Genomic DNA, 27,189 nt, shown 5'->3' with positions numbered 1-27,189 from the left:
TTTGTGGCATTTCATTGTAGGCCAAATACAGTAAAAGTAGCCTGTTTTCCATCATTTTCAGTGCTTAGTCACTGAGTGCATCCCAAATGGAACCCTATTCCCTATATAGTGCACTACTTTTGCCCTATGGGCCCTTGTCAGAAGTAGTGCGACATGCAAAGGGGTGCTGTTTGGGATATAACCACTCTCTCACTTCTACAATGGGAGGTTATTTTGGGCTTTTCCAGCCACATAGAGGGAACAGTGCTGCTGACACAAGCTGGATGAATGCATGTAGTATATTCACCCAACAGATCCACACTAGTTATAGTATATTCACCCAACAGATCCACACTAGTTATAGTATATTCACCCAACAGATCCCACACTAGTTATAGTATATTCACCCAACAGATCCACACTAGTTATAGTATATTCACCCAACAGATCCACACTAGTTATAGTATATTCACCCAACAGATCCACACTAGTTATAGTATATTCACCCAACAGATCCACACTAGTTATAGTATATTCACCCAACAGATCCACACTAGTTATAGTATATTCACCCAACAGATCCACACTAGTTATAGTATATTCACCCAACAGATCCACACTAGTTATAGTATATTCACCCAACAGATCCACACTAGTTATAGTATATTCACCCAACAGATCCCACACTAGTTATAGTATATTCACCCAACAGATCCACACTAGTTATAGTATATTCACCCAACAGATCCACACTAGTTATAGTATATTCACCCAACAGATCCCACACTAGTTATAGTATATTCATCCAACAGATCCACACTAGTTATAGTATATTCACCCAACAGATCCACACTAGTTATAGTACACTGCTCAAAAAAATAAAGGGAACACTAAAATAACACATCCTAGATCTGAATGAATTAAATAATCTTATTAAATACTTTTTTCTTTACATAGTTGAATGTGCTGACAACAAAATCACACAAAAATAATCAATGGAAATCCAATTTATCAACCCATGGAGGTCTGGATTTGGAGTCACACTCAAAATTAAAGTGGAAAACCACACTACAGGCTGATCCAACTTTGATGTAATGTCCTTAAAACAAGTCAAAATGAGGCTCAGTAGTGTGTGTGGCCTCCACGTGCCTGTATGACCTCCCTACAACGCCTGGGCAAGCTCCTGACGAGGTGGCAGATGGTCTCCTGAGGGATCTCCTCCCAGACCTGGACTAAAGCATCCGCCAACTCCTGGACAGTCTGTGGTGCAACGTGATGTTGGTGGATGGAGCGAGACATGATGTCCCAGATGTGCTCAATTGGATTCAGGTCTGAGGAACGGGCGGGCCAGTCCATAGCATCAATGCCTTCCTCTCGCAGGAACTGCTGACACACTCCAGCCACATGAGGTCTAGCATTGTCATGCATTAGGAGGAACCCAGGGCCAACCGCACCAGCATATGGTCTCACAAGGGGTCTGAGGATCTCATCTCGGTACCTAATGGCAGTCAGGCTACCTCTGGCGAGCACATGGAGGGCTGTGCGGCCCCCCCAAAGAAATGCCACCCCACACCATGACTGACCCACCGCCAAACTGGTCATTCTGGAGGATGTTGCAGGCAGCAGAACGTTCTCCACGGCGTCTCCAGACTCTGTCACGTCTGTCACATGCTCAGTGTGAACCTGCTTTCATCTGTGAAGAGCACAGGGCGCCAGTGGCGAATTTGCCAATCTTGGTGTTCTCTGGCAAATGCCAAACGTCCTGCACGGTGTTGGGCTGTAAGCACAACCCCCACCTGTGGACGTCGGGCCCTCATTACCACCCTCATGGAGTCTGTTTCTGACCGTTTGAGCAGACACATGCACATTTGTGGCCTGCTGGAGGTCATTTTGCAGGGCTCTGGCAGTGCTCCTCCTGCTCCTCCTTGCACAAAGGCGGAGGTAGCGGTCCTGCTGCTGGGTTGTTGCCCTCCTACGGCCTCCTCCACGTCCCCTGATGTACTGGCCTGTCTCCTGGTAGCGCCTCCATGCTCTGGACACTACGCTGACAGACACAGCAAACCTTTCTGCCACAGCTCGCATTGATGTGCCATCCTGGATGAGGTGCACTACCTGAGCCACTTGTGTGGGTTGTAGACTCCGTCTCATGCTACCACAAGAGTGAGAGCACCGCTAGCATTCAGAAGTGACCAAAACATCAGCCAGGAAGCATAGGAACTGAGAAGTGGTCTGTGGTCACCACCTGCAGAACCACTCCTTTATTGGGGGTGTCTTGCTAATTGCCTATAATTTCCACCTGTTGTCTATTCCATTTGCACAACAGCATGTGAAATTTATTGTCAATCAGTGTTGCTTCCTAAGTGGACAGTTTGATTTCACAGAAGTGTGATTGACTTGGAGTTACATTGTGTTGTTTAAGTGTTCCCTTTATTTTTTTGAGCAGTATATATTCACCCCAACAGATCCACACTAGTTATAGTATATTCACCCAACAGATCCACACTAGTTATAGTATATTCACCCAACAGATCCACACTAGTTATAGTATATTCACCCAACAGATCCACACTAGTTATAGTATATTCACCCAACAGATCCACACTAGTTGTTAGATTGTATTCTATCTGGAGCCTGGATGTGTGACTGACTACCACAGATTGCTCTTTGTATAATATATTCACCCTTCCAGATACACCATTGAGATTATAGTGAGACATGGTGGGCCAAGTAGCTGTTAATGTTTTCCTTAGAGTCCTTTGCCAGTTTCCCATTTGTGATAGAAGTAAATGTTGATGTGTTACATGTTGTCACACGTTGCTGCATTGTGCAATATGGATGAGAACCCTTTTCACACCTCCCAACTTGCTGATACATTTTTCACCACTACGCATCATTTATTCATGAAGAAATCATTATCAGGGGCTCATTGAACGGTGAGGAAGTATGATATGCCCACTGCCTGTTGCTACTCTCAGAATGTTCTTCAGATTCCAAAAAGTTGTTATAATCAAGTTTCTCAAGACACAATGTTGACTTCCCATGTTTTATACTACAGGGACGATTTGTGATGTTTCTACTCCATTGTCACCCAGTGTTGTTTCCATATAATTAGTATTAGTAGAATGGGCATCCCCAATAAATTCACCGACGCCATAATGGGAGGACTGTCGGCCATTTTCAATCTCCTTATAGGAGTAAAGCAGGAATTCTAACTATATGGTTGTTTTCTCTCTCTCTCTCCACACTAACAGAATATGACAGACACCTAGCTCACAGCAAAGGCATGGCGACAGCTTACCTGGACCCCAACCTCAACCACGCCCTGGCTGGGGGGGCCAAGTCGCGCCTCAGCACGACCACGGAGCGGGCTCCCGGGGCCCCTGACAGAGTTCTGAAGGTCTTCCATCACTTCGAGAGTAACAGCGAGCATAGCACATGGGCCAGCAACATCCGCCATGGGGATGCCACCGATGTCAGGGTAAGACAGAGGGAAAATGCATGGCAACAGGGGTCTCACACACACACACACACACACACACACACATACTAGCGTTGCACGGTATACTGAAACTTTGGAACTTTTTCGATAAAACAAAAAAACGGTTTGGTACTAGAATTTTTGTTACATTCAGTACTTCTGTCAAATGTGTCTCATGTGATTGAGAGAACTGATCAGGGCCGGTTTCCCAAAAGCATCTTAAGCCTAAGTTCATCATTAGAACCTTCGTCGGAGCATCATTAAGTCCCCGAACTGTTTCCCAAAACCATCCTTATTAACATTGCACTTGAAAACACTCGCAATCTAACGCCTGCCTCAGAGCACTCGTAGAACAACGCCTGCCGCAGAGCACTCATAGAACAACGCCTACCTCAGAGCACTCGTAGAGCAGCTCAGTGTGTCAGAGCACTCGTAGAGCAGCTCGGTGTGTCAGAGCACTCGTAGAGCAGCTCGGTGTGTCAGAGCACTCGTAGAGCAGCTCGGTGTGTCAGAGCACTCGTAGAGCAGCTCGGTGTGTCAGCACTCTTAGAGCAGCTCGGTGTGTCAGAGCACTCGTAGAGCAGCTCGGTGTGTCAGAGCACTCGTAGAGCAGCTCGGTGTGTCAGAGCACTCGTAGAGCAGCTCGGTGTGTCAGAGCACTCGTAGAGCAGCTCGGTGTGTCAGAGCACTCGTAGAGCAGCTCGGTGTGTCAGAGCACTCGTAGAGCAGCTCGGTGTGTCAGAGCACTCGTAGAGCAGCTCGGTGTGTCAGAGCACTCGTAGAGCAGCTCGGTGTGTCAGAGCACTCGTAGAGCAGCTCGGTGTGTCAAAGCACTAGTAAGCGACCTTTCTCTCTGCGTGGTGCAAGCGACCTTTCTCTCTGCGTGGTGCAAGCGACCTTTCTCTCTGCGTGGTGCAAGCGACCTTTCTCTCTGCGTGGTGCAAGCGACCTTTCTCTCTGCGTGGTGCAAGCGACCTTTCTCTCTGCGTGGTGCAAGCGACCTTTCTCTCTGCATTGGGTTTTAGGAAAAGCATGTTACATCTTCGGCCGAAAGATGCATCATTAAATCACTTGTAAGCCTTGTTCATATTACCCATAAGCACTCCGTTATGAAGCGCTGGATGTCATGCTTTTCAATAGGGACGTCCACACAGTAGTGGAATCGCCACGCCCCCTTGCTGTTCAAGGCTCCGTTGCAAGATGAACACCGCATACTTTGACATTTTCCAAACTTTACGTCGTCTCCAGTCCAGACAGAGTCCGTCAAAGAACAGGAATTTACAAACTTTACGTCGTCTCCAGTCCAGACAGAGTCCGTCAAAGAACAGGAATTTACAAACTTTACGTCGTCTCCAGTCCAGACAGAGTCCGTCAAAGAACAGGAATTTACAAACTTTACGTCGTCTCCAGTCCAGACAGAGTCCGTCAAAGAACAGGAATTTAGCAAATCACAGAAGAAGATCAAACTATGTGAGTTTCAGGTTGGCTTTATTGGATATCTAACAGATTGTAAACAATGACCCCTTCCTATAATGTGTCATTATTAAAAGTACCCTTTTTATAGTAATGTTAAATAATACACATTGGCTGTTTAGCCAATTATATTATGACTGTTGCCTCCCATTTATGTTTATTATGATGGTAGTGACTTTTGTTTTTGGTGATAATTATTGGGTGGAGGTCGCTAGCTACAGTGGAATCTTCAACCTATATATTTCTCCTGTCTTGAATGAAAAGGTCATATTTATTTTATTGAACTTTTATTTAACTAGGCAAGTCAATCTCCAAAATAAATCCTCTCTCTGATGAGAGTAGGCTCTCCTCCATCTTGTCTTGCATTGTGAAACCCTATCCTATGCTCTCCGTCCAATAGCGGAATGAGATTGCATGAAGTTGAAGTACGGCGTAATGAAATACGTCACAATGTAAACGGGGCATAAAGGCTTCTGCATGCTTCGGCTAGGCAAACCAAACGAGTGTGCTCTAGAAAAACGCGGCAATAGTACTATTTGTCTATCTTGAGACGCCATAGTCAGAATTAATCTGAGATAATTCAGTAAATTTTTGCCAAGGAGATCTAACTAGGATTTTTGATGCAGTATTTCTCAAGTGAAAAAATGTGCATGAAAACGAGTCGTCTGTCGTTGAATTACAAATACTTAATTGAAGAATCCCTACTGTTGACCAATCACTGATGAAGGGGTGCCAAACTTTGGCTTGCCTCGAGAAAGAATGACGTGTGTATGAACAGCCGAAAAAACCTTTGCCAAAGGCCAAAATGAACAAAAACGTCACAAAATGTCATCATAATATATGCACAAACTGTTTCGGATGGGAAGCATGCGGATGTCTTAAGTTCCATCGCTATCGGGAAACCGAGCCCAAGTCTGTATGCAACACGGCATGTAGAAATGTTGAAACTGTGTATTACTGTTCACAAAACAATGTCCAGACAGGCTAGAACACTTTCACAATGCAAAATGAAATCGGTAGCTTCCAGCTTTAATTGTAGGCTAACTTTCCTTGTAGGCTTACAGTTGAATTCACTACAATAGTTATTTGTTTGTGATAATGCGCCAACCATAATGCAAATTATGCTGATTTCAAAGCTGACCCACCAAAAACTGTATTAATTCACTTTGTCTCCCTCGCCGCCAAAAACTAATTCACTTCTTCATCTTCCTTTGCCTCCAGTCTGGTTTCCACTAGATTCCATAGCCACATTCTGCCTTGCAAATTATATCATTAATTTCTTAAAGAAACAGTGCACACTTTCGAAAAGAAAAATTGCTTCTTCTCTGCAAATGTTGTTAATCAGTACAATAAAATAATATGTTCTCTTCGCAGTTGCCAATAAAATAAGTCCTAAATGGAAGGGATTGTGTGTCATCTGTAGCCCCATGATATCAGCTAAAACAAGCTCAATAACTCACTGCATGCACACACTCCTATTGAATAATACTAATTCACCTGTACTGTGAATAGAACTACATCTTGATTTACCCAGTTTATCAATATAGATTTACCATTCAACTATGTTGTTTTGTAGTTAGATTGTTAAAAACAAAGTCAAATTGGTTGGATAATTGATTCAATTAATGCATACATGGCTGTCTCAAAATAATTTACATAAAATTTTTCAAATGTAATGATATCGAACTCAAAGATGCCCAACGATTGAACATAGCAGTAACATATCTGTCTGGATCAAGTGACATTCTGTGACTTTGGCTAGTAAGCCTTCTCTGTGTTTGTGGTATCATTTTGGTATTGAGTATTGGGATACTAAACCTGGTATCAGTATCGAAGTCAAAATTCTGGTATTGTGACCCCACACACACACACACACACACACACACACACACACACACACACACACACACACACACACACACACACACACACACACACACACACACACACACACACACACACAAACACAAACACAAACAAACAAACAAACAGTTGAAGTAGAAGTTGACACTAATCACAGGTCTGGGAACAGATTGTCTCACACCAAATCCTAACCTTAACGATTAGAGGGGTGGAACAGCATCTGACCCTGCATCAGAGCTAGAGCCAATCAGTGTACAGATTTTTTTTCTCCAAATAACTGTCATACAGTCATGAAGAGCTGATAGAGACTAGCTGTGTGTACCTGAATCTCCTATAAACACACAGACTGATCGACTGTCACTCTGTTTCTCTGCTGCGCTGAAGGAGCATGAGTAATTGACTGGATGCAGTCTTTTGGCTGTTAGAGCCCAGTGTATAGCTGCTGCTGTACAGACACTATTGATTGGTGTTGCACGTCAGAGCAGTGATTCAGCAGTGTAGTTGTTGCTTTGTCGATTGCTATATGTTACTGAAAGTTCAGAGCACAATCCCTCATTGTTTTTCAAATTGGAATACCGTAGTGTGATTGTTCTGTGGTTACCCTTCAACTGCCTAACTGCACTCCAACTCCCTTCACTGAGAGAGAGGTCTGTGTGGCTCCATCAGTTCATGTTGCGGATTCTCTTTTAAAGCTGCAATATGTGACTTTTTGGGCAACTTGACCAAAATCACATAGAAATGTGAGTTATAGGTCTGTCAATCTTATTGAAAACAAGTCTAAGAAGTGGTACAATATGTTCTATGTGTGCTATTCTATGCTTCTCGTTCTTAAGTTTTGTTTTTGCGTCTTACTCAAACAGCTGAAAATACAATATTTTTGGTTATTGAAAAGAGATTTCACAGTGGTTAGGATGGTACCATGAATCTCTACACTATACATTGCTTATTTTGTCACAAACTAAAATTAGGCGAACTATCAGAACGTTTTAAACCAGGAAATGGTGGAATGATTTCTGCATATTGCACCTTTAACTGATGTTGCTGTGCCTTAGCTCTGTGATCTTCAGCGGCAGTTAGTCTAGCCTAGGTCTCACATAAGCCGCATCTGAAGCCTCAAAGTTGGCTAATTACAGAAAACCCTTCACAAAGCACTTACAGGACACATTTAAAGGCATGTGTGAATTATGACACTATGGAACCAGCATTGTTTTTCCTCAGGTAGATGAACTGAGAGAGGCTATCAAGCAACTAGTTGGTCCCTGGTCAATGTTACGCATTCGTAGCAGCAGCGTAGCCTAGTGGTTTGAGTGTTGGATTAGTAACCGAAAGGTTGCAAGATCAAATCCCTGAGCTGACAAGGTACAAATCTGTCGTTCTGCCCCTGAACAAGGCAGTTAACCCACTATTTCTAGGCCATCATTGAAAATAAGAATTTGTTCTTAACTGACTTGCCTAGTTAAATAAAGGTAAAATAAAAAAAAATACCATAAGGGTTGGCAAAACAGCACAAACCGATCTGAGACCAGGCTAAGCAAACACCGGTCTGCAGAAAGACATTTTGCTACATTTTCCCTGCCCTCACTGACACAGACACTCAGTTATAGTGGTGTGAAACTGTGAATTGATTCCTGGCACATAACATCCTGACTCCTAGATCTCCTATTTTCTGGAGAAAGGAAACCATTGAGACATGGTACATGGGAAGCATCCCAAATGGCACCCTATTCCCTATATAGTGCACTACTTTTGACGAGAGCCCTATGCGTGGTCTCAGTGCAGTCAGCAGATGCCTGTATTGATTTGTAGGGCTGGATGAGGTACGTTGTGTATTGGATCCACATCCGCTTCCTGGTTCCATCCCAGAATAACATCATGTTCCTATCCCCTGTGGTGCTCCCCAAGGACCCCTCATCCCATCACACACACATATCCTGTTCATACTGCATCAATAGCACTCTGCCTGCCCGGGTATAGTGCACTGCTATGGTCAAAAGTAGTGTACTATATAGGGATTCCAGATATCCATATAGGACAAATATACTGCTCAAAAAAATAAAGGGAACACTTAAACAACACATCCTAGATCTGAATGAAATAAATAATCTTATTAAATACTTTTTTCTTTACATAGTTGAATGTGCTGACAACAAAATCACACAAAAATAATCAATGGAAATCCAATTTATTAACCCATGGAGGTCTGGATTTGGAGTCACACTCAAAATTAAAGTGGAAAACCACACTACAGGCTGATCCAACTTTGATGTAATGTCCTTAAAACAAGTCAAAATTAGGCTCAGTAGTGTGTGTGGCCTCCACGTGCCTGTATGACCTCCCTACAACACCTGGGCATGCTCCTGATGAGGTGGCGGATGGTCTCCTGAGGGATCTCCTCCCGGACCTGGACTAAAGCATCCACCAACTTCTGGACAGTCTGTGGTGCAACGTGGCGTTGGTGGATGGAGCGAGACATGATGTCCCAGATGTGCTCAATTGGATTCAGGTCTGGGGAACGGGTGGGCCGGTCCATAGCATCAATGCCTTCCTCTTGCAGGAACTGCTGACACACTCCAGCCACATGAGGTCTAGCATTGTCTTGCATTAGGAGGAACCCAGGGCCAACCGCACCAGCATATGAGGAATATATTCTCACAAGGGGTCTGAGGATCTCATCTCGGTACCTAATGGCAGTCAGGCTACCTCTGGCGAGCACATGGAGGGCTGTGCGGCCCCCCAAAGAAATGCCACCCCACTCCATGACTGACCCACCGCCAAACTGGTCATGCTGGAGGATGTTGCAGGCAGCAGAACGTTCTCCACGGCGTCTCCAGACTCTGTCACGTCTGTCACGTGCTCAGTGTGAACCTGCTTTCATCTGTGAAGAGCACAGGGCGCCAGTGGCGAATTTGCCAATCTTGGTGTTCTCTGGCAAATGCCAAACGTCCTGCACGGTGTTTGGCTGTAAGCACAACCCCCACCTGTGGACGTCGGGCCCTCATACCACCCTCATGGAGTCTGTTTCTGACCGTTTGAGCAGACACATGCACATTTGTGGCCTGCTGGAGGTCATTTTGCAGGGCTCCGGCAGTGCTCCTCCTGCTCCTCGTTGCACAAAGGCGGAGGTAGCGGTCCTGCTGCTGGGTTGTTGCCCTCCTACGGCCTCCTCCACGTCTCCTGATGTACTGGCCTGTCTCCTGGTAGCGCCTCCATGCTCTGGACACTACGCTGATAGACACAGCAAACCTTCTTGCCACAGCTCGCATTGATGTGCCATCCTGGATGAGGTGCACGAAGCATAGGAACTGAGAAGTGGTCTGTGGTCCCCACCTGCAGAACCACTCCTTTATTGGGGGTGTCTTGCTAATTGCCTATAATTTCCACCTGTTGTTTATTCCATTTGCACAACAGCATGTGAAATGTATTGTCAATCAGTGTTGCTTCCTAAGTGGACAGTTTGATTTCACAGAAGTGTGATTGACTTGGAGTTACATTGTGTTGTTTAAGTGTTCACTTTATTTTTTTGAGCAGTGTATTATCAATAATAACACAAAATTACATGTAATTGAATCTACCTAGTGCCTGGTAGTCATTCTGTTAATCCGTTACATTTCGTATGGTATGTATTAATTTGTGAATGTCCATCACCCATTTCGTATGATATATTATGAATTACAATTTATATTATATGTTACGAATCTGCTAAATGTACAATATGTTACAAATCTGCAAACCAAATGATGTTACGAATTCTAGCTAGGTGGCTAACGTTAGCTAGGGGTTGGGTTTAAGTTTAGGAGTTAGGTTAAAGGGTTAAGATTAGGGTTAGAGGAATGGTTAGCTAAAAGGGTTAAGGTTAGGGTTAGCTAACATGCTAAGTAGATGCAAAGTAGCTAAAAGGTAGTAAGTAGTTGAATAGTTGCTAATTAGCTAAAATGCTAAAGTTGTCTGTGATGTGATTTGAACTCACAACCTTTGGGTTGCTAGACGTTTGCATTATGCGCCCACCCATCCACCCTGACCAACCACCATCCTTTCATTTTTTGCTTTAACCTCTTAGGGCTAGGGGGCAGTATTTACACGGCCGGATAAAAAACGTACCCTATTTAATCTGGTTACTACTCCTACCCAGTAACTAGAATATGCATATACTTATTAGATATGGATAGAAAACACCCTAAAGTTTCTAAAACTGTTTGAATGGTGTCTGTGAGTATAACAGAACTCATATGGCAGGCAAAAACCTGAGAGATTCCTTTACAGGAAGTGGCCTGTCTGACCATTTATTGGCTTTCTTTGACATCTCTTTCCAAAACAATGAATGTCGTCTCGTTAATCTAACCACACTGTCCGATTTCAAAAAGGCTTTACAACGAAAGCAAAACATTAGATTATGTCAGCAGACTACCCAGCCAGAAATAATCAGACACCCATTTTTCAAGCTAGCATATAATGTCACATAAACCCAAACCACAGCTAAATGTAGCACTAACCTTTGATGATCTTCATCAGATGACAACCCTAGGACATTATGTTATACAATACATGCATGTTTTGTTCAATCAAGTTCATATTTATATCAAAAACCAGCTTTTTACATTAGCAGGTGACTAGCATGTGACTAGCATTCCCACCGAACACTGCCGGTGAATTTACTAAATTACTCACGATAAACGTTCACAAAAAGCATAACAATTATTTTAAGAATTATAGATACAGAACTCCTCTATGCACTCGATATGTCCGATTTTAAAATAGCTTTTCGGTGAAAGCACATTTTGCAATATTCTCAGTAGATAGCCCGGCATCACAGGGCTAGCTATTTAGACACCCAGCAGATTTAGCACTCATCAAAGTCAGATTTACTATAAGAAAAATGTTCTTACCTTTGTTGTCTTCGTCAGAATGCACTCCCAGGACTTCTACTTCAATAACAAATGTTGGTTTGGTCCAAAATAATCCATCGTTATATCCAAACAGCGGCGTTTTGTTCGTGCGTTCTAGACATTATCCGAAAGGGTAAATAAGGGTTACGAGCATGGCGCAATTCGTGACAAAAGAATTCTAAATATTCCATTACCGTACTTCGAAGCATGTCAACCGCTGTTTAAAATCAATTTTTATGCAATTTTTCTCATAAAAAAGCGATAATATTCCGACCGGGAATCTGCGTTTAGATAAACAGACAAAGGAAAAGAAACCATTCGGTCGAAGCGGGCATGCGCCTAAGCCCATAGTACTCTGAGTGGCCACTTGCCAAAAGCGATAAAGTGTTTCAGCCAGAGCCTGCCTCGATATCGTTCAACGTTTTCCCGGGCTCTGAGACCCTATGGAAGATGTAGGAAGTGTCACGTTATTGCACAGATCCTGAGTCTTCAATAAAAATAGCCAAGATGAAACACTACTTCTCAGACAGGCCACTTCCTGCTTGAAATCTTCTCAGGTTTTGGCCTGCCATAGGAGTTCTGTTATACTCACAGACACCATTCAAACAGTTTTAGAAACTTTAGGGTGTTTTCTATCCAAAGCCAATAATTATATGCATATTCTAGTTACTGGGCAGGTGTAGTAACCAGATTAAATCAGGTACGTTTTTTATCCAGCCGTGCAAATACTGCCCCCTATCCCCAACAGGTTAAATAGCTGTAAAATAGTCATATGTTTGAGAAATTGAAGTAATAGCATTTCTAAGGTATTTGAAAATCGCGCCACAGGATTCAACTGGCTGTTACGTAGGTGGGACGATTTGGTGCCACCTAGCCCAGAGAGGTTAAGTGGCTCTCTGTCTTATGTAACCATACCAAATCTAACATACCACACTAAATGGAGTGTTTTGGATTTACGTACATAATAATATGAAATGATCTGAGACCAGGTGTACTGTATGCAATGTCTACCTTGATAAGAGGTTCACGGATTGTTTTCATTTGAATTGGCTAATTTGTATGTCCATTGTGCTTTTCTATTTCCATTGCAAACACATGGAAATGCTGTGGTTGGCAAGAATCCAAATGACTATATGCCAGTGAGATTTGATATATTCTTTTTGGATCTTAAAAATTAGAAAAGGGTAGTAAAATGAGCTTGTTTGTTTGAGATAATCTGTCATATCATCATAGATGCGGCTGTCATTATGTTTAGCCTAATGTGGTGTGATGGGGAATTTGTCATGCTCCGTTTGGATTGCTCTCCCTAGCTGTTCATGTAAGCATTCTGATTCTGTCTCTATAATCCGTGTCTTCTTTTTCTTTGTCTTGGTCTTTTCGTCGTCATCGTCGTCATCTGTTTCCTCCTAAATGCCAAGGGGAACTCTGCTCTAAGTTATTATACAGGACAGATGTTGGTCATATTTATTAGGACATGCAATGGTTTTAAAAGGTTTTGCAACGGAAAAAGTCGAGGTAGTCTCTCTCCCTGTGCCAGCTGGTTTTCTGTTGTTTGGTTCCTTATGAATAGGACCATGCTTTTCAAGGTTGGCTCTCAAGCTCTAGGTCAAACCTGTCAGCACACTTAAAAGCATCACTTGGGATATTTAGCCTACGTTTCAGCGACTACCATTCCAAGTTACTTTCCCCCGAGGTCTGCTGGGAGTATACATGTTCTGTGCTTTTAGATAGTATCTAAACAGTCATTCAGATGGCATGTGACATTTTAAAGGGTTTGTGTTAAGGCTATGTAATATTGTGCATTTTGCTTCTCATAAAGGCAGACATGGTGCCCTACCATTTCCTCTGTCTCCATTCTGGGTTCTGGTGGTATTTCTCCCATTTCCTCTGTCTCCATTCTGGGTTCTGGTGGTATTTCTCCCATTTCCTCTGTCTCCATTCTGGGTTCTGGTGGTATTTCTCCCATTTCCTCTGTCTCCATTCTGGGTTCTGGTGGTATTTCTCCCATTTCCTCTGTCTCCATTCTGGGTTCTGGTGGTATTTCTCCCATTTCCTCTGTCTCCATTCTGGGTTCTGGTGGTATTTCTCCCATTTCCTCTGTCTCCATTCTGGGTTCTGGTGGTATTTCTCCCATTTCCTCTGTCTCCATTCTGGGTTCTGGTGGTATTTCTCCCATTTCCTCTGTCTCCATTCTGGGTTCTGGTGGTATTTCTCCCATTTCCTCTGTCTCCATTCTGGGTTCTGGTGGTATTTCTCCCATTTCCTCTGTCTCCATTCTGGGTTCTGGTGGTATTTCTCCCATTTCCTCTGTCTCCATTCTGGGTTCTGGTGGTATTTCTCCCATTTCCTCTGTCTCCATTCTGGGTTCTGGTGGTATTTCTCCCATTTCCTCTGTCTCCATTCTGGGTTCTGGTGGTATTTCTCCCATTTCCTCTGTCTCCATTCTGGGTTCTGGTGGTATTTCTCCCATTTCCTCTGTCTCCATTCTGGGTTCTGGTGGTATTTCTCCCATTTCCTCTGTCTCCATTCTGGGTTCTGGTGGTATTTCTCCCATTTCCTCTGTCTCCATTCTGGGTTCTGGTGGTATTTCTCCCATTTCCTCTGTCTCCATTCTGGGTTCTGGTGGTATTTCTCCCATTTCCTCTGTCTCCATTCTGGGTTCTGGTGGTATTTCTCCCATTTCCTCTGTCTCCATTCTGGGTTCTGGTGGTATTTCTCCCATTTCCTCTGTCTCCATTCTGGGTTCTGGTGGTATTTCTCCCATTTCCTCTGTCTCCATTCTGGGTTCTGGTGGTATTTCTCCCATTTCCTCTGTCTCCATTCTGGGTTCTGGTGGTATTTCTCCCATTTCCTCTGTCTCCATTCTGGGTTCTGGTGGTATTTCTCCCATTTCCTCTGTCTCCATTCTGGGTTCTGGTGGTATTTCTCCCATTTCCTCTGTCTCCATTCTGGGTTCTGGTGGTATTTCTCCCATTTCCTCTGTCTCCATTCTGGGTTCTGGTGGTATTTCTCCCATTTCCTCTGTCTCCATTCTGGGTTCTGGTGGTATTTCTCCCATTTCCTCTGTCTCCATTCTGGGTTCTGGTGGTATTTCTCCCATTTCCTCTGTCTCCATTCTGGGTTCTGGTGGTATTTCTCCCATTTCCTCTGTCTCCATTCTGGGTTCTGGTGGTATTTCTCCCATTTCCTCTGTCTCCATTCTGGGTTCTGGTGGTATTTCTCCCATTTCCTCTGTCTCCATTCTGGGTTCTGGTGGTATTTCTCCCATTTCCTCTGTCTCCATTCTGGGTTCTGGTGGTATTTCTCCCATTTCCTCTGTCTCCATTCTGGGTTCTGGTGGTATTTCTCCCATTTCCTCTGTCTCCATTCTGGGTTCTGGTGGTATTTCTCCCATTTCCTCTGTCTCCATTCTGGGTTCTGGTGGTATTTCTCCCATTTCCTCTGTCTCCATTCTGGGTTCTGGTGGTATTTCTCCCATTTCCTCTGTCTCCATTCTGGGTTCTGGTGGTATTTCTCCCATTTCCTCTGTCTCCATTCTGGGTTCTGGTGGTATTTCTCCCATTTCCTCTGTCTCCATTCTGGGTTCTGGTGGTATTTCTCCCATTTCCTCTGTCTCCATTCTGGGTTCTGGTGGTATTTCTCCCATTTCCTCTGTCTCCATTCTGGGTTCTGGTGGTATTTCTCCCATTTCCTCTGTCTCCATTCTGGGTTCTGGTGGTATTTCTCCCATTTCCTCTGTCTCCATTCTGGGTTCTGGTGGTATTTCTCCCATTTCCTCTGTCTCCATTCTGGGTTCTGGTGGTATTTCTCCCATTTCCTCTGTCTCCATTCTGGGTTCTGGTGGTATTTCTCCCATTTCCTCTGTCTCCATTCTGGGTTCTGGTGGTATTTCTCCCATTTCCTCTGTCTCCATTCTGGGTTCTGGTGGTATTTCTCCCATTTCCTCTGTCTCCATTCTGGGTTCTGGTGGTATTTCTCCCATTTCCTCTGTCTCCATTCTGGGTTCTGGTGGTATTTCTCCCATTTCCTCTGTCTCCATTCTGGGTTCTGGTGGTATTTCTCCCATTTCCTCTGTCTCCATTCTGGGTTCTGGTGGTATTTCTCCCATTTCCTCTGTCTCCATTCTGGGTTCTGGTGGTATTTCTCCCACCTCATTGAAGTTGAGTACACTTGTATTCCGTCAGTTCCGCCTCCTGGCCTACAAAACAATGTCAAATCAATCACCAGCAGAACTGCAGCTATATGGTTCTGTTTGTGTCATTCGGAGTAGACATTTGCCTGCTACTTGAAAATGGACTTGAAATGGCAATTATTAATTTGTATGCAAATTGTTTTTCTTTCAAATTGGGCAGACACATTTTTCCCATTACTCAGATGCTCTCTCTCTCCGATCCTCCGGGGAACTTTGCATCCAGTATTGGATTATAAAACGTTAGAGATTGTGTTGAGATATAATAATGGGTGGACAGAGAGGGCTCTACCTTTTCTTGGGCCCACTCACTTCAGCTTCTCTTGACAGACAAAACTTTTAGATTATGGCTCGTGAGATTACACATACTTCTGTCTGTGTTGAGCCATTATATTCTTCCTCTGGTGATTCTATAGCTGTGCCTAGGAGAAACTTCACTCTGGAGCCCCAACCACCAGTTCAAGAAGCTAACCAAAGCCCATATTTAATCATTTTAATGGAGTGTTGAGGATTTGCGTGCTCCTTAGGAAACTGAGATAAGAGACTGGCTTTAGCTTAGCCGTCCTTAGCTGGCTGAGTAATCTTCTGTTAGAGCAGGTTGACATGATCATATAGTATTTCTTTATCACTACTCACCATTGGAATCTTGAGGAGGGTCCATCTCATCTGTGCAGGAAGATTTTCCTTCCGAAAAGAACTAGGTACCGACATCAATTCACATGAAGCCATTGTTACTTCAGTAGCTACAGACCTCCAAACCTAAAGTAGAGGTGCTGTACTGTTACATAGAATATATTCTCTCAGTGCTCTCCTGGTTCCTAGTGTATTGTTACTGGAACTACCATGCAAAATGGATTCTCGTTGAACTTTTTTTTCAACCTTCTAAAGAGCACAGTCCTTTAGTCCTTGCCGTGGACAGTCTCAAATAAACTTTTGCCATTACACAAGCAGAAAGTCAGTCCCAAGGCTGCATAGAGACCTCCCTAAGTTGGAAACTACATTACCAAACAACGCTGGCCGACAGGCTTTGAATTCCCAGTCCCAATAGGACTCTATGCTTCTCTGGCCTCTCCTCTCTTCCTCCTCTCCTCCTCCTCCTCCTCTCCTTGGACAGTGATCCTCCACAGTGTTGCCACTTGGCCATCAGGCCGTAACTGGGCCACATTGTTGGACCTACCCCCCTGGGGATCCAGCCATCCAGCCTCTCTCTCTTCCCTCATAAATACAATCTTCATAAATATGCAATGGCTCTTAAGTGTTTGGGCTGGAATGTCACATCGGATCGGCAGTGTGATAGTATGCACACATACGGCCGCGGATGACACCAGCACAGCCATGCGAGGCCGGAATATCTCCATGCCAGCCAGCCATAAACTTAACATGGAGCCCTAGTGTTGTGGGCACTACCGACATAATATAACAGACATGAGTGGTCCGTCTGGCCAGTCATAGACTACAGTCATAAGCTAGTCTATAATGGCACTCTAGTTGCCGCTTCATGGTGAATGGTCCATCTGGTCGGGTGAGGTCTGGGGGTTTGATGTTAAACTGAACAGACAGTGAGAGGATATCGCAGAGAGAGACATGGTATGCCTGGTATGGCAACTGCTCGGCATCTGACCGTAAGGCGCTACAGAGGGTAGTGCGAACGGTCCAGTACATCACTGGGGCCAAGCTTCCTGCCATCCAGGACCTATATACTAGGCGGTGTCAGAGGAAAGCCCATAAAATTGTCAGAGACTCCAGTCACCCAAGTTATAGACTGTTTTCTCTGCTACGGCACGGCAAGCGGTACTGGAGCGCCAAGTCTAGGACTAAAAGGCTCCTTAACAGTTTCTAACCCCAAGCCATAAGACTGCTGAACTATTTACATTGACCCCCCCCCCCTTTTGTACACTGCTGCTACTCGCTGTTTATTATCTATGCATAGTCACTTCACCTACATTTACAAATTACCTCAACTAACTTGTACCCCCGCACACTGACTCGATTCCTGGTGCCCCCTGTGTATAGCCTCGTTATTGTTATTCTTATTGTTACTTTTTATTTTAGTCTACTTGGTAAATATTTTCTTAACTCTTTCTTGAACTGCACTGTTGGTTAAGGGCTTGTAAGTAAGCATTTCACAGTAAGGTCTACACTTGTTGTATTCGGCGCGTGTGACAAATAAAGTTTGATTTGAAGTCCTGAATGAGTGACTGAGTGGCCATTTGAGTGTTGGATTGTTCCACAGGAGCTGGTCAGATGGGGGGATAAGGGTATGGGTTGGTGCCCTCCTTGGCCACTCAGCCAACGCCAATATATACCCTACTTATCGCCTCAGACAGGCTACCTGCTGTCACTAGGCAGAGCGGTGGCTGCCATGGCGATAAGATAGCATCGCTCCTACAGACAGAACAATTGGAAGATCCTGTCTTTTCTTCACCTCTCAGTAGGAGTCTATATCTGGGCTCCACTTTCTGTTTACTGTGTTTTGTTTTGTCTCCAGTAAAAATTCTAGTCAGTTTCTTTACCAATGTGTCTTGCATTGTGTGGACCTTTTACGTTCAACATCTTTGCCTTTACATAACTTCTGCATGGCCTTGAACTTTCCTACAGTGGCTTGTCACTGGTCTCTTAACTCTCCTGTGTTCCACCTCTACAGGGGATCATCCAGAAGATCTTGGACATCCACAAGGTGAAATGCGTGGCGTGCTTCGGCCTGCGGCTCAGCCACTCCCAGTCCGGCCAGGTCCACTGGCTCCACCCTGATATGGGCGTGTCTCACGTGAGGGAGAAGTACGAGCAGAACCGCTCCCAGGAGGAGTGGAGGTGAGCAGACTGTGTGTGTGTGCTCGTCCGTGTACACTTACGTGTATGAGTGCACCAATGTGTTTGCCCTGTGTGCGTGTATCTGTCTGATTAGAATATGTCTCTCTCTTGATGTGTGTATTTGTCTGACTGTCTCTGTCTGCCCCTGTGTGTATTGAAGACAATGACAAAACGGCAGTTGGTGTCTCTCCGACAAGAGGGTGGAATCTACAGATTCACAGACCCACCTTTTTTTGTGTGTGTGTGTCTGTGTGTGTGTGTGTGTGTGTGTGTGTGTGTGTGTGTGTGTGTGTGTGTGTGTGTGTGTGTGTGTGTGTGTGTGTTTTTCAATGCCTCAACTGTCAATGACTCGGTAGTAGGTCATTGCTATTAAAAGCTGTTATGCCAGATGAGTCACATCCTTAGCTTCTAGCGTTAGGTATCACACAGATGGCATTTAATGCCTTTCTTCTGCATCAGACAATTCTGTGATAGTCTACAACCTTTCTTTAGGCACACAAAGACCCTGTGAATGTCCCTGAGAGCAGAGGCAAGTCACATTGCCCCATAAGTTAACACTTCATCGCTGTGTCTTATTTTGTAAGGAAGAAGTCAGTCGAGGATCTTTGAGGAATTTTGCAAGGCATTGATACTATGAATGTTTGATGAACACACTATAGAGATTGGCCAATAGAGTTCCTTAGCCATTCATTCTCCTGGCCTAACATATTCGTGTGACCTAGATGTTACCGTCACATAAAATATGTTCTGAACACAGAATTGGACACTAAAGAGCCTCAAGGGCTTGTCTGTAGTACGCCGTTTTCCCTTTAGAAAACATTTCATTGAACATTATAAACGTCTTAAGTTTCCATCCTGACTTGGATCATAATTTGAGGCATTTTACAGTCTAAGTTACTGTCAAATGTTGCTCTGCAAATCTCAGTAGTTCAATTCTAAGTGGAAGGCTAAGGTCTTTTCTGGCTATCTTTGAGCCTGGAGTCTGTGTGCTACCCAAATGGCACCCTATTCCCTACATAGTGCACTACTTTTTACCACAGCCTATATAGGGAATAGGGTGCCAGTTGGGACAGCCTGGCTGTGCACTGTTCTCGTTGTCTCTCTCTACATGGCTCTGTTATGAATTAAATCTGTTCACTAAGGACTGTCTGGCTTTCCTCTCTCATTCTGACTGGAGCACTGCTACTGCCTGGGATACACTGTTGTGTTCTATCATGATGTGATTTCACATCTCATAGACCTGTACAGTTGTGGCCAAAAGTTTTGAGAATGACAAAAATATTAATTTTCACAGTCTGCTACCTCAGTTTGTATGATGGCAATTTGCATATACTCCAGAATGTTATGAAGAGTGATCAGATGAATTGCAATTAATTGCAAAGTCCCTTTTTGCCATGCAAATGAACTGAATCCCCAAAAAACATTTCCACTGCATTTCAGCCCTGCCACAAAAGGACCAGTTGACATCATGTCAGTGATTCTCTCGTTAACACAGGTGTGAGTGTTGACGAAGATAAGGCTGGAGATCACTCTGTCATACTGATTGAGTCGAATAACACACTGGAAGCTTCAAAAGGAGGGTGGTGCTTGGAATCCTTGTTCTTCCTCTGTCAACCATGGATACCTGCAAGGAAACATGTGCCGTCATCATTGCTTTGCACAAAAAGGGCTTCACAGGCAAGGATATTGCTGCCAGTAAGATTGCACCAAAATCAACTATTTATCGGATTATCAAGAACTTCAAGGAGAGCGGTTCAATTGTTGTGAAGGCTTCAGGGCGCCCAAGAAAGTCCAGCAAGCGCCAGGACCGTCTCCTAAAGTTGATTTTGCTGCACGATCGGGGCACCACCAGTACAGAGCTTGCTCAGGAATGGCAGCAGGCAGGTGTGAGTGCATCTGCACACACAGTGAGGTGAAGACTTTTGGAGGATGGCCTGGTGTCAAGAAGGGCTGCAAAGAAGCCACTTCTCTCCAGGAAAAACATCAGGGACAGACTGATATTCTCCAAAAGGTACAGGGATTGGACTGCTGAGGACTGGGGTAAAGTTATTTTCTCTGATGAATCCCCTTTCCGATTGCTTGGGGCATCGGGAAAAAATCTTGTCCGGAGAAGACAAGGTGAGTGCTACCATCAGTCCTGTGTCATGCCAACAGTAAAGCATCCTGAGACCATTCATGTGTGGGGTTGCTTCTCAGCCAAGGGAGTGGGCTCACTCACAGTTTTGCCTAAGAACACAGCCATGAATAAAGAATGGTACCAACACATCCTCCGAGAGCAACTTCTCCCAACCATCCAGGAACAGTTTGGTGATGAACAATGCCTTTTCCAGCATGATGGAGCACCTTGCCATAAGGCAGAGGTGATAACTAAGTGGCTCGGGGAACAAAACATCGATATTTTGGGTCCATGGCCAGGAAACTCCCCAGACCTTAATCCCATTGAGAACTTGTGGTCAATCCTCAAGAGGCGGGTGGACAAACAAAAGCCCACAAATTCTGACAAACTCCAATCATTGATTATGCAAGAAGGGGCTGCCATCAGTCAGGATGTGGCCCAGAAGTGAATTGACAGCATGCCAGGGCGGATTGCAGAGGTCTTGATAAAGAAGGGTCAACCCTGCAAATATTGACTCTTTGCATCAACTTCATGTAATTGTCAATAAAAGCCTTTGACACTTATGAAATGCTTGTAATTATACTTCAATATTCCATAGTAACTTCAGACAAAAATATCTAAAGACACTGAAGCAGCAAACTTTGTGGAAATTAATATTTGTGTCATTCTCAAAACTTTTGGCCATGACTGTACACTCTTTAAAGTGTCCTTCAGTCTCTCTCTCTCTCTCTCTCGTGATAGAACTCAGGGTGGGAGAGATTGTTTCAGTATTCTGCAGTAAGCATACTGATGAGTTCACAGTGTGTGTGTACGCTTCTTCAAATTCTCTTGCAGCATAGAAATGGCTCAAGGGTTTGTTGAATCTACTTGGAGTGGAAATCTAAATATCACTCACTCTGCTGCTGGCACTGCAGTGTTCAGGTCCACACACAGCCCAGCACAGAACAGTGTCCAACTTGTAACGGTTTTGTCTCGAGGTTATTGTTTGTAGGGGTGACAGGTAGGTTGTGCCTACCAGAGAAAATATTGATTTCTCCTTCTTGTTTGTGAGGGTGTCAAGGTTGTGCGCTACTGGTGGAGGAGTCAGGTGCAGGAGAGCAGAGAGTTGTGATTAGGCGCACACTTTATTAAGGCAGAGGCAATAAAACAGACAGACGCCACTGCGTCAAAACCTCCAGCCAAAGGTAAAAGTGCAAGGTGAGAAACAGTCACAAAAATAAGCAAATGTTAAACAATTAAATATCCTTCGTGAATACCTCGGAATACAGGGGGAAAACCAGCCTGGCGCGTAACACGAAACACGTAACAAAAATCATTTCACACAAAGACATGGGGGGGGACAGAGGAATCAATACTTGCAGTGTGATTAGGGAATGTAAACCAGGTGTGCAGGGAACAAGACAAAACAAATGGAACAATGAAAAAATGGAGCGGCGATGGCTAGAAAGCCGGTGACGTCGACCACCGAATTCCGCCCGAAGAAGGAGAGGAGCCGACTTCGGCGGATGTCGTGACAGAGGGAATGAGTCCCATCTGGTCCGTCAAGTCTACACCAATACAAAGGACTCATGTAGAAGTCAGTATGGACATACACTTTTCATAAACCCTTAAAACATTGGAAATAACTTCAAAACAACTGTTCTTCTGCGTGGGTTGTATTACCAACATAAATGATCACACACACAACAATATAACAAACAATGAGCTCTGGTTCCTCCAGAAAAGTCCCGTACCTCGGGCCTAATAGAGCCCAGCCCGGTAAAGGAGTTCAGGGAACTCCAGTGACCTCAGTCATGCAATGTTTGTCCGTTTATAAAGTGTAGCGTAAACCCAGTCTCAATCATACAATCACAATATCTAACTCTTTTACCACACAACCAGAAAGAGAATCACATCTCAATACGTCTTCAACTACAACTGACCACAAATCAGCACGGTATAAATCACACTCAAACAAATGAAATACCGTATGCAAAACAGGTGTAGTCAGTCAGACAGTCAGACAATTCAGTCCGCCAACAGATCTCCACGGGGGGAAGGGCACGACGAAACAGCGGAGGCCACATCTGTAGTCCAAAGGAAGAAATGAGTGGATCCGATCCTGTTTAAACTTGAGACAAGGCTACAAAGCACACTTTTAAACAAAACAAACGGAGAAAAGATGTTTCAGAACTGAGGGTTGAACACATCCTCATTCGCACCTCCATCACAACCCCCTTTTGCGCAGCTGGCTATTTAATTGGGAATTAAAGGTGAAGCGCCCTGTTGGAAGGAGAAGCACAGACGGTTCAGACAAATTCAGGGCCGTGACAAACTTCACACTCAGAACAGTGTCCGACTTCACACACAGCCCAGCACAGAACAGTGTCCAACTTCACACACAGCCCAGCACAGAACAGTGTCCGACTTCACACACAGCCCAGCACAGAACAGTATCCAACTTCACACACAGCCCAGCACAGAACATTATCCAACTTCACACACAGCCCAGCACAGAACAGTGTCCAACTTCACACACAGCCCAGCACAGAACAGTATCCAACTTCACACACAGCCCAGCACAGAACAGTGTCCAACTTCACACACAGCCCAGCACAGAACATTATCCAACTTCACACACAGCCCAGCACAGAACAGTGTCCGACTTCACACACAGCCCAGCACAGAACAGTATCCAACTTCACACACAGCCCAGCACAGAACAGTATCCAACTTCACACACAGCCCAGCACAGAACAGTATCCAACTTCACACACAGCCCAGCACAGAACATTATCCAACTTCACACACAGCCCAGCACAGAACAGTGTCCAACTTCACACACAGCCCAGCACAGAACAGTGTCCAACTTCACACACAGCCCAGCACAGAACAGTATCCAACTTCACACACAGCCCAGCACAGAACAGTATCCAACTTCACACACAGCCCAGCACAGAACAGTGTCCAACTTCACACACAGCCCAGCACAGAACAGTATCCAACTTCACACACAGCCCAGCACAGAACAGTATCCAACTTCACACACAGCCCAGCACAGAACAGTATCCAACTTCACACACAGCCCAGCACAGAACATTATCCAACTTCACACACAGCCCAGCACAGAACATTATCCAACTTCACACACAGCCCAGCACAGAACAGTATCCAACTTCACACACAGCCCAGCACAGAACATTATCCAACTTCACACACAGCCCAGCACAGAACATTATCCAACTTCACACACAGCCCAGCACAGAACAGTGTCCAACTTCACACACAGCCCAGCACAGAACATTATCCAACTTCACACACAGCCCAGCACAGAACAGTGTCCAACTTCACACACAGCCCAGCACAGAACAGTATCCAACTTCACACACAGCCCAGCACAGAACAGTATCCAACTTCACACACAGCCCAGCACAGAACAGTGTCCAACTTCACACACAGCCCAGCACAGAACAGTATCCAACTTCACACACAGCCCAGCACAGTGTTGAACTCCACACACAGTCCAGAACAGTGTTGAACTCCACACACAGTCCAGAACAGTGTTGAACTCCACATACACTACAGTATACCCGCAGGCCTGGTGTAATAATCTGAATGTTCCTGTCCTGGGAGTGAGGGATGCTGAAACACTGTCTGTCTGTGTCTGTCTGTAATCCATCAGTGACACACATTCTTCAAATAGGGAAAAGCAAACCCAGAGGGCTCTGTTTGTGTGTGTCTGAGTGTGTGCCTGCACACGGGTGTGTGTGTGTGTGTGTGTGTGTGTGTGTGTGTGTGTGTGTGTGTGTGTGTGTGTGTGTGTGTGTGTGTGTGTGTGTGTGTGTGTGTGTGTGTGTGTGTGTGTGTGTGTGTGTGTGTGTGTGTGTGTGTGTGTGTGTGTGTGAGCCTGCGTATGTATTAGGGCGGAACGATACCAGTTTCATGATACTTGTTAGTATTGTGGCAAGGAAACAAAACATGAAGTGGATTTAACTTCTTTAGGAAAGCAGCTCTAATGTTGGAAACTAACATCATTATGTTGTCATCCTGAGTGACATGTATTTATTTTCCAAGCTATAGAACACTATTTTACATACAGCAGGTTTTTAAAAGGACCAAATAGTGAGATCTGCTTCTTGTTTTCATTTTAGCCATGGAAAAAATGATTGTTATACTGGTATCTTTACATTTGAGTGATTTAGCAGATGCTCCAGCTTATCTAGAGTGACTTACAGGAGCAATTCAAATGTAGTGCCTTGCTCAAGGGCACATTGTCAGATTTTTCACTTAGTCGGCTCGTTGATTTGAACCAGTGACCTTTCGGTTACTGGTCTAACGCTCTTAACCACTAGGCTACCTGCCGTCCACAGCCCTAGTGTGTATGCGTTTGACGTGTGGTTGTGCGTGTTTATGCGTGTTCGTCCAGGAAGCTATCGTGGCACGTCAGGTCAATCATGTCATCGTCAGACTTAGCATGTAGTTAACCCAATGCTGTCTTTCTTTCTCTTCCTCCAGCTGTGTGAATGACAGGCCTGTTGTGGATGTGAATGACAGGCCTGTTGTGGATGTGAATGACAGGCCTGTTGTGGATGTGAATGACAGGCCTGTTGTTGAGTTGTCTGAAGGTGTTGTGATGCTGAAGTAATAGGGGTTTCTGTTAACTTTGTGTGTGTTTTGTCACATTGATAATTGCCTCTCAGGGGAAGGGGAGTAGAGCGGATCTCATAAATTGACCTACTGAAGTCCCTAATGTCATTTGTCAATGTCCCAGATGACTGCTATAAGCAGCTGAGGAGAACATTCTGTCAATACAATACGGTGCACATGAAGCCTGTCAGTGCTGCTTTGATTCAATCAGTTTAGGTCCACTACCTCATCACCAGCCTCCATCTAATCAGGGTTGTGTCCCAAATGGCACCCTATTCCCTACACAGTGCACTACTTTTGACCAGGGCTCATAGGGAATAGGTTGCCATTTGGGAGCAGACCCTGGCTTGAGCTGCAAGGACAAGACCCATGGATACAGACAGAATAAAGGCCTGGAACAATCTGAACCTATTAGGAAATGAAACCTGAAAGAAGGGCCTGGGTCTTGTTCAGTTGGCACAAAACAATTTGGAACAGGAGAGGTACAACCTGAACTTAGCCAATAAGAATTCTGATATTCTGTTGCAAAATGTTTTACTATAATTTTTCAGGGTTCCATCCATAGTGACCTTTATAAAACGAGATGAAGTTGTGTTTATGCAACAGCTCAGATTGAACATGCTGCTAACTGATTATTACAAGGCTTATATATGGATATTTTCCCTCTGTTTCAGCCATTTGATTTAACTTTTCATTTATCTCCCTCTCTGTCCTGAGCCAGGCTGTCAAGACTCCTCATATAAGTGTGTGTGTGTGTATGGCAGTGGTTAGAGAGGCGAGCCATCATCAGTTCTGTCAGGGGGTATGTCTATTCTGATAGAACAAGGTGATGGGCGTCTATCGGCCAATTTGCAGACGCTAAGTGATTCTCCCGGCTCACTGCCGCTGGGGGGATTGGCAGGTGGTGGTGGTGGCAGCGGGTGATGGTGGAACCATCCGAGAGAGAGAGAGAGAAAGAGCGAGAGAGAGAGAGAGAGAGGCAGAGGGAAGAGTTATGGTGTGGCACTGTGCTAGGCAGGTCTGGGATCATTTGGAAGGGGGAAGAGTTATGGTGTGGCACCGTGCCAGGCTGGTCTGGGATCATTTGGAAGGGGGAAGAGTTATGGTGTGGCACCGTCTGGGATCATTTGGAAGGCAGAAGAGTTATGGTGTGGCACCGTGCCAGGCAGGTCTGGGATCATTTGGAAGGGGGAAGAGTTATGGTGTGGCACCGTCTGGGATCATTTGGAAGGGAGAAGAGTTATGGTGTGGCACCGTGCCAGGCAGGTCTGGGATCATTTGGAAGGGGGAAGAGTTATGGTGTGGCACCGTCTGGGATCATTTGGAAGGGAGAAGAGTTATGGTGTGGCACCGTGCCAGGCAGGTCTGGGATCATTTGGAAGGGGGAAGAGTTATGTTGTGGCACTGTGCCAGGCAGGTCTGGGATCATTTGGAAGGGGGAAGAGTTATGGTGTGGCACCGTCTGGGATCATTTGGAAGGGAGAAGAGTTATGGTGTGGCACCGTGCCAGGCAGGTCTGGGATCATTTGGAAGGGGGAAGAGTTATGTTGTGGCACTGTGCCAGGCAGGTCTGGGATCAGGCAGAGTTGTTATATCACAGCCGGGCTGAACACAGCAGAGAGGAGCACACAGCTTTGATCAGGCTGTCTCATAGGAAGGAGACTCAAGAAAACAGAGCTAGCGAGAGAGATGTCATTAGGATGCCTGCTCTTGTCTGTAATTCTCAGTGAAGGCAACTAGTGGAGTCGTCTTCTATTCTCTTTGCATTCTG

General features: G+C 44.8%; 1 protein-coding gene across 11 annotated transcripts in view; it reads left to right on the top strand.

Moving 5' to 3' along the window:
• LOC106570401 (focal adhesion kinase 1) overlaps positions 1-27,189 on the top strand; it is a 211,937-nt gene that overhangs the window by 113,443 nt on the left and 71,305 nt on the right. For all 11 annotated transcript variants that reach the window (XM_082961240.1, XM_082961238.1, XM_082961237.1 and 8 more), the window contains 2 exons: positions 3,231-3,457; positions 18,510-18,676. In XM_082961240.1, coding sequence (XP_082817366.1) covers positions 3,263-3,457; positions 18,510-18,676 — 362 coding nt within the window. In that variant the 5' untranslated portion in view covers positions 3,231-3,262. The remainder of the gene's footprint in view (positions 1-3,230; positions 3,458-18,509; positions 18,677-27,189) is intronic.

The sequence above is a fragment of the Salmo salar genome, chromosome 14, assembly GCF_965601325.2.
Source record: "Salmo salar chromosome 14, fSalSal1, whole genome shotgun sequence".
In the NCBI taxonomy this organism is placed as follows: Eukaryota; Metazoa; Chordata; class Actinopteri; order Salmoniformes; family Salmonidae; genus Salmo; species Salmo salar.
This window is presented reverse-complemented; position numbering and strand designations above follow the sequence as displayed.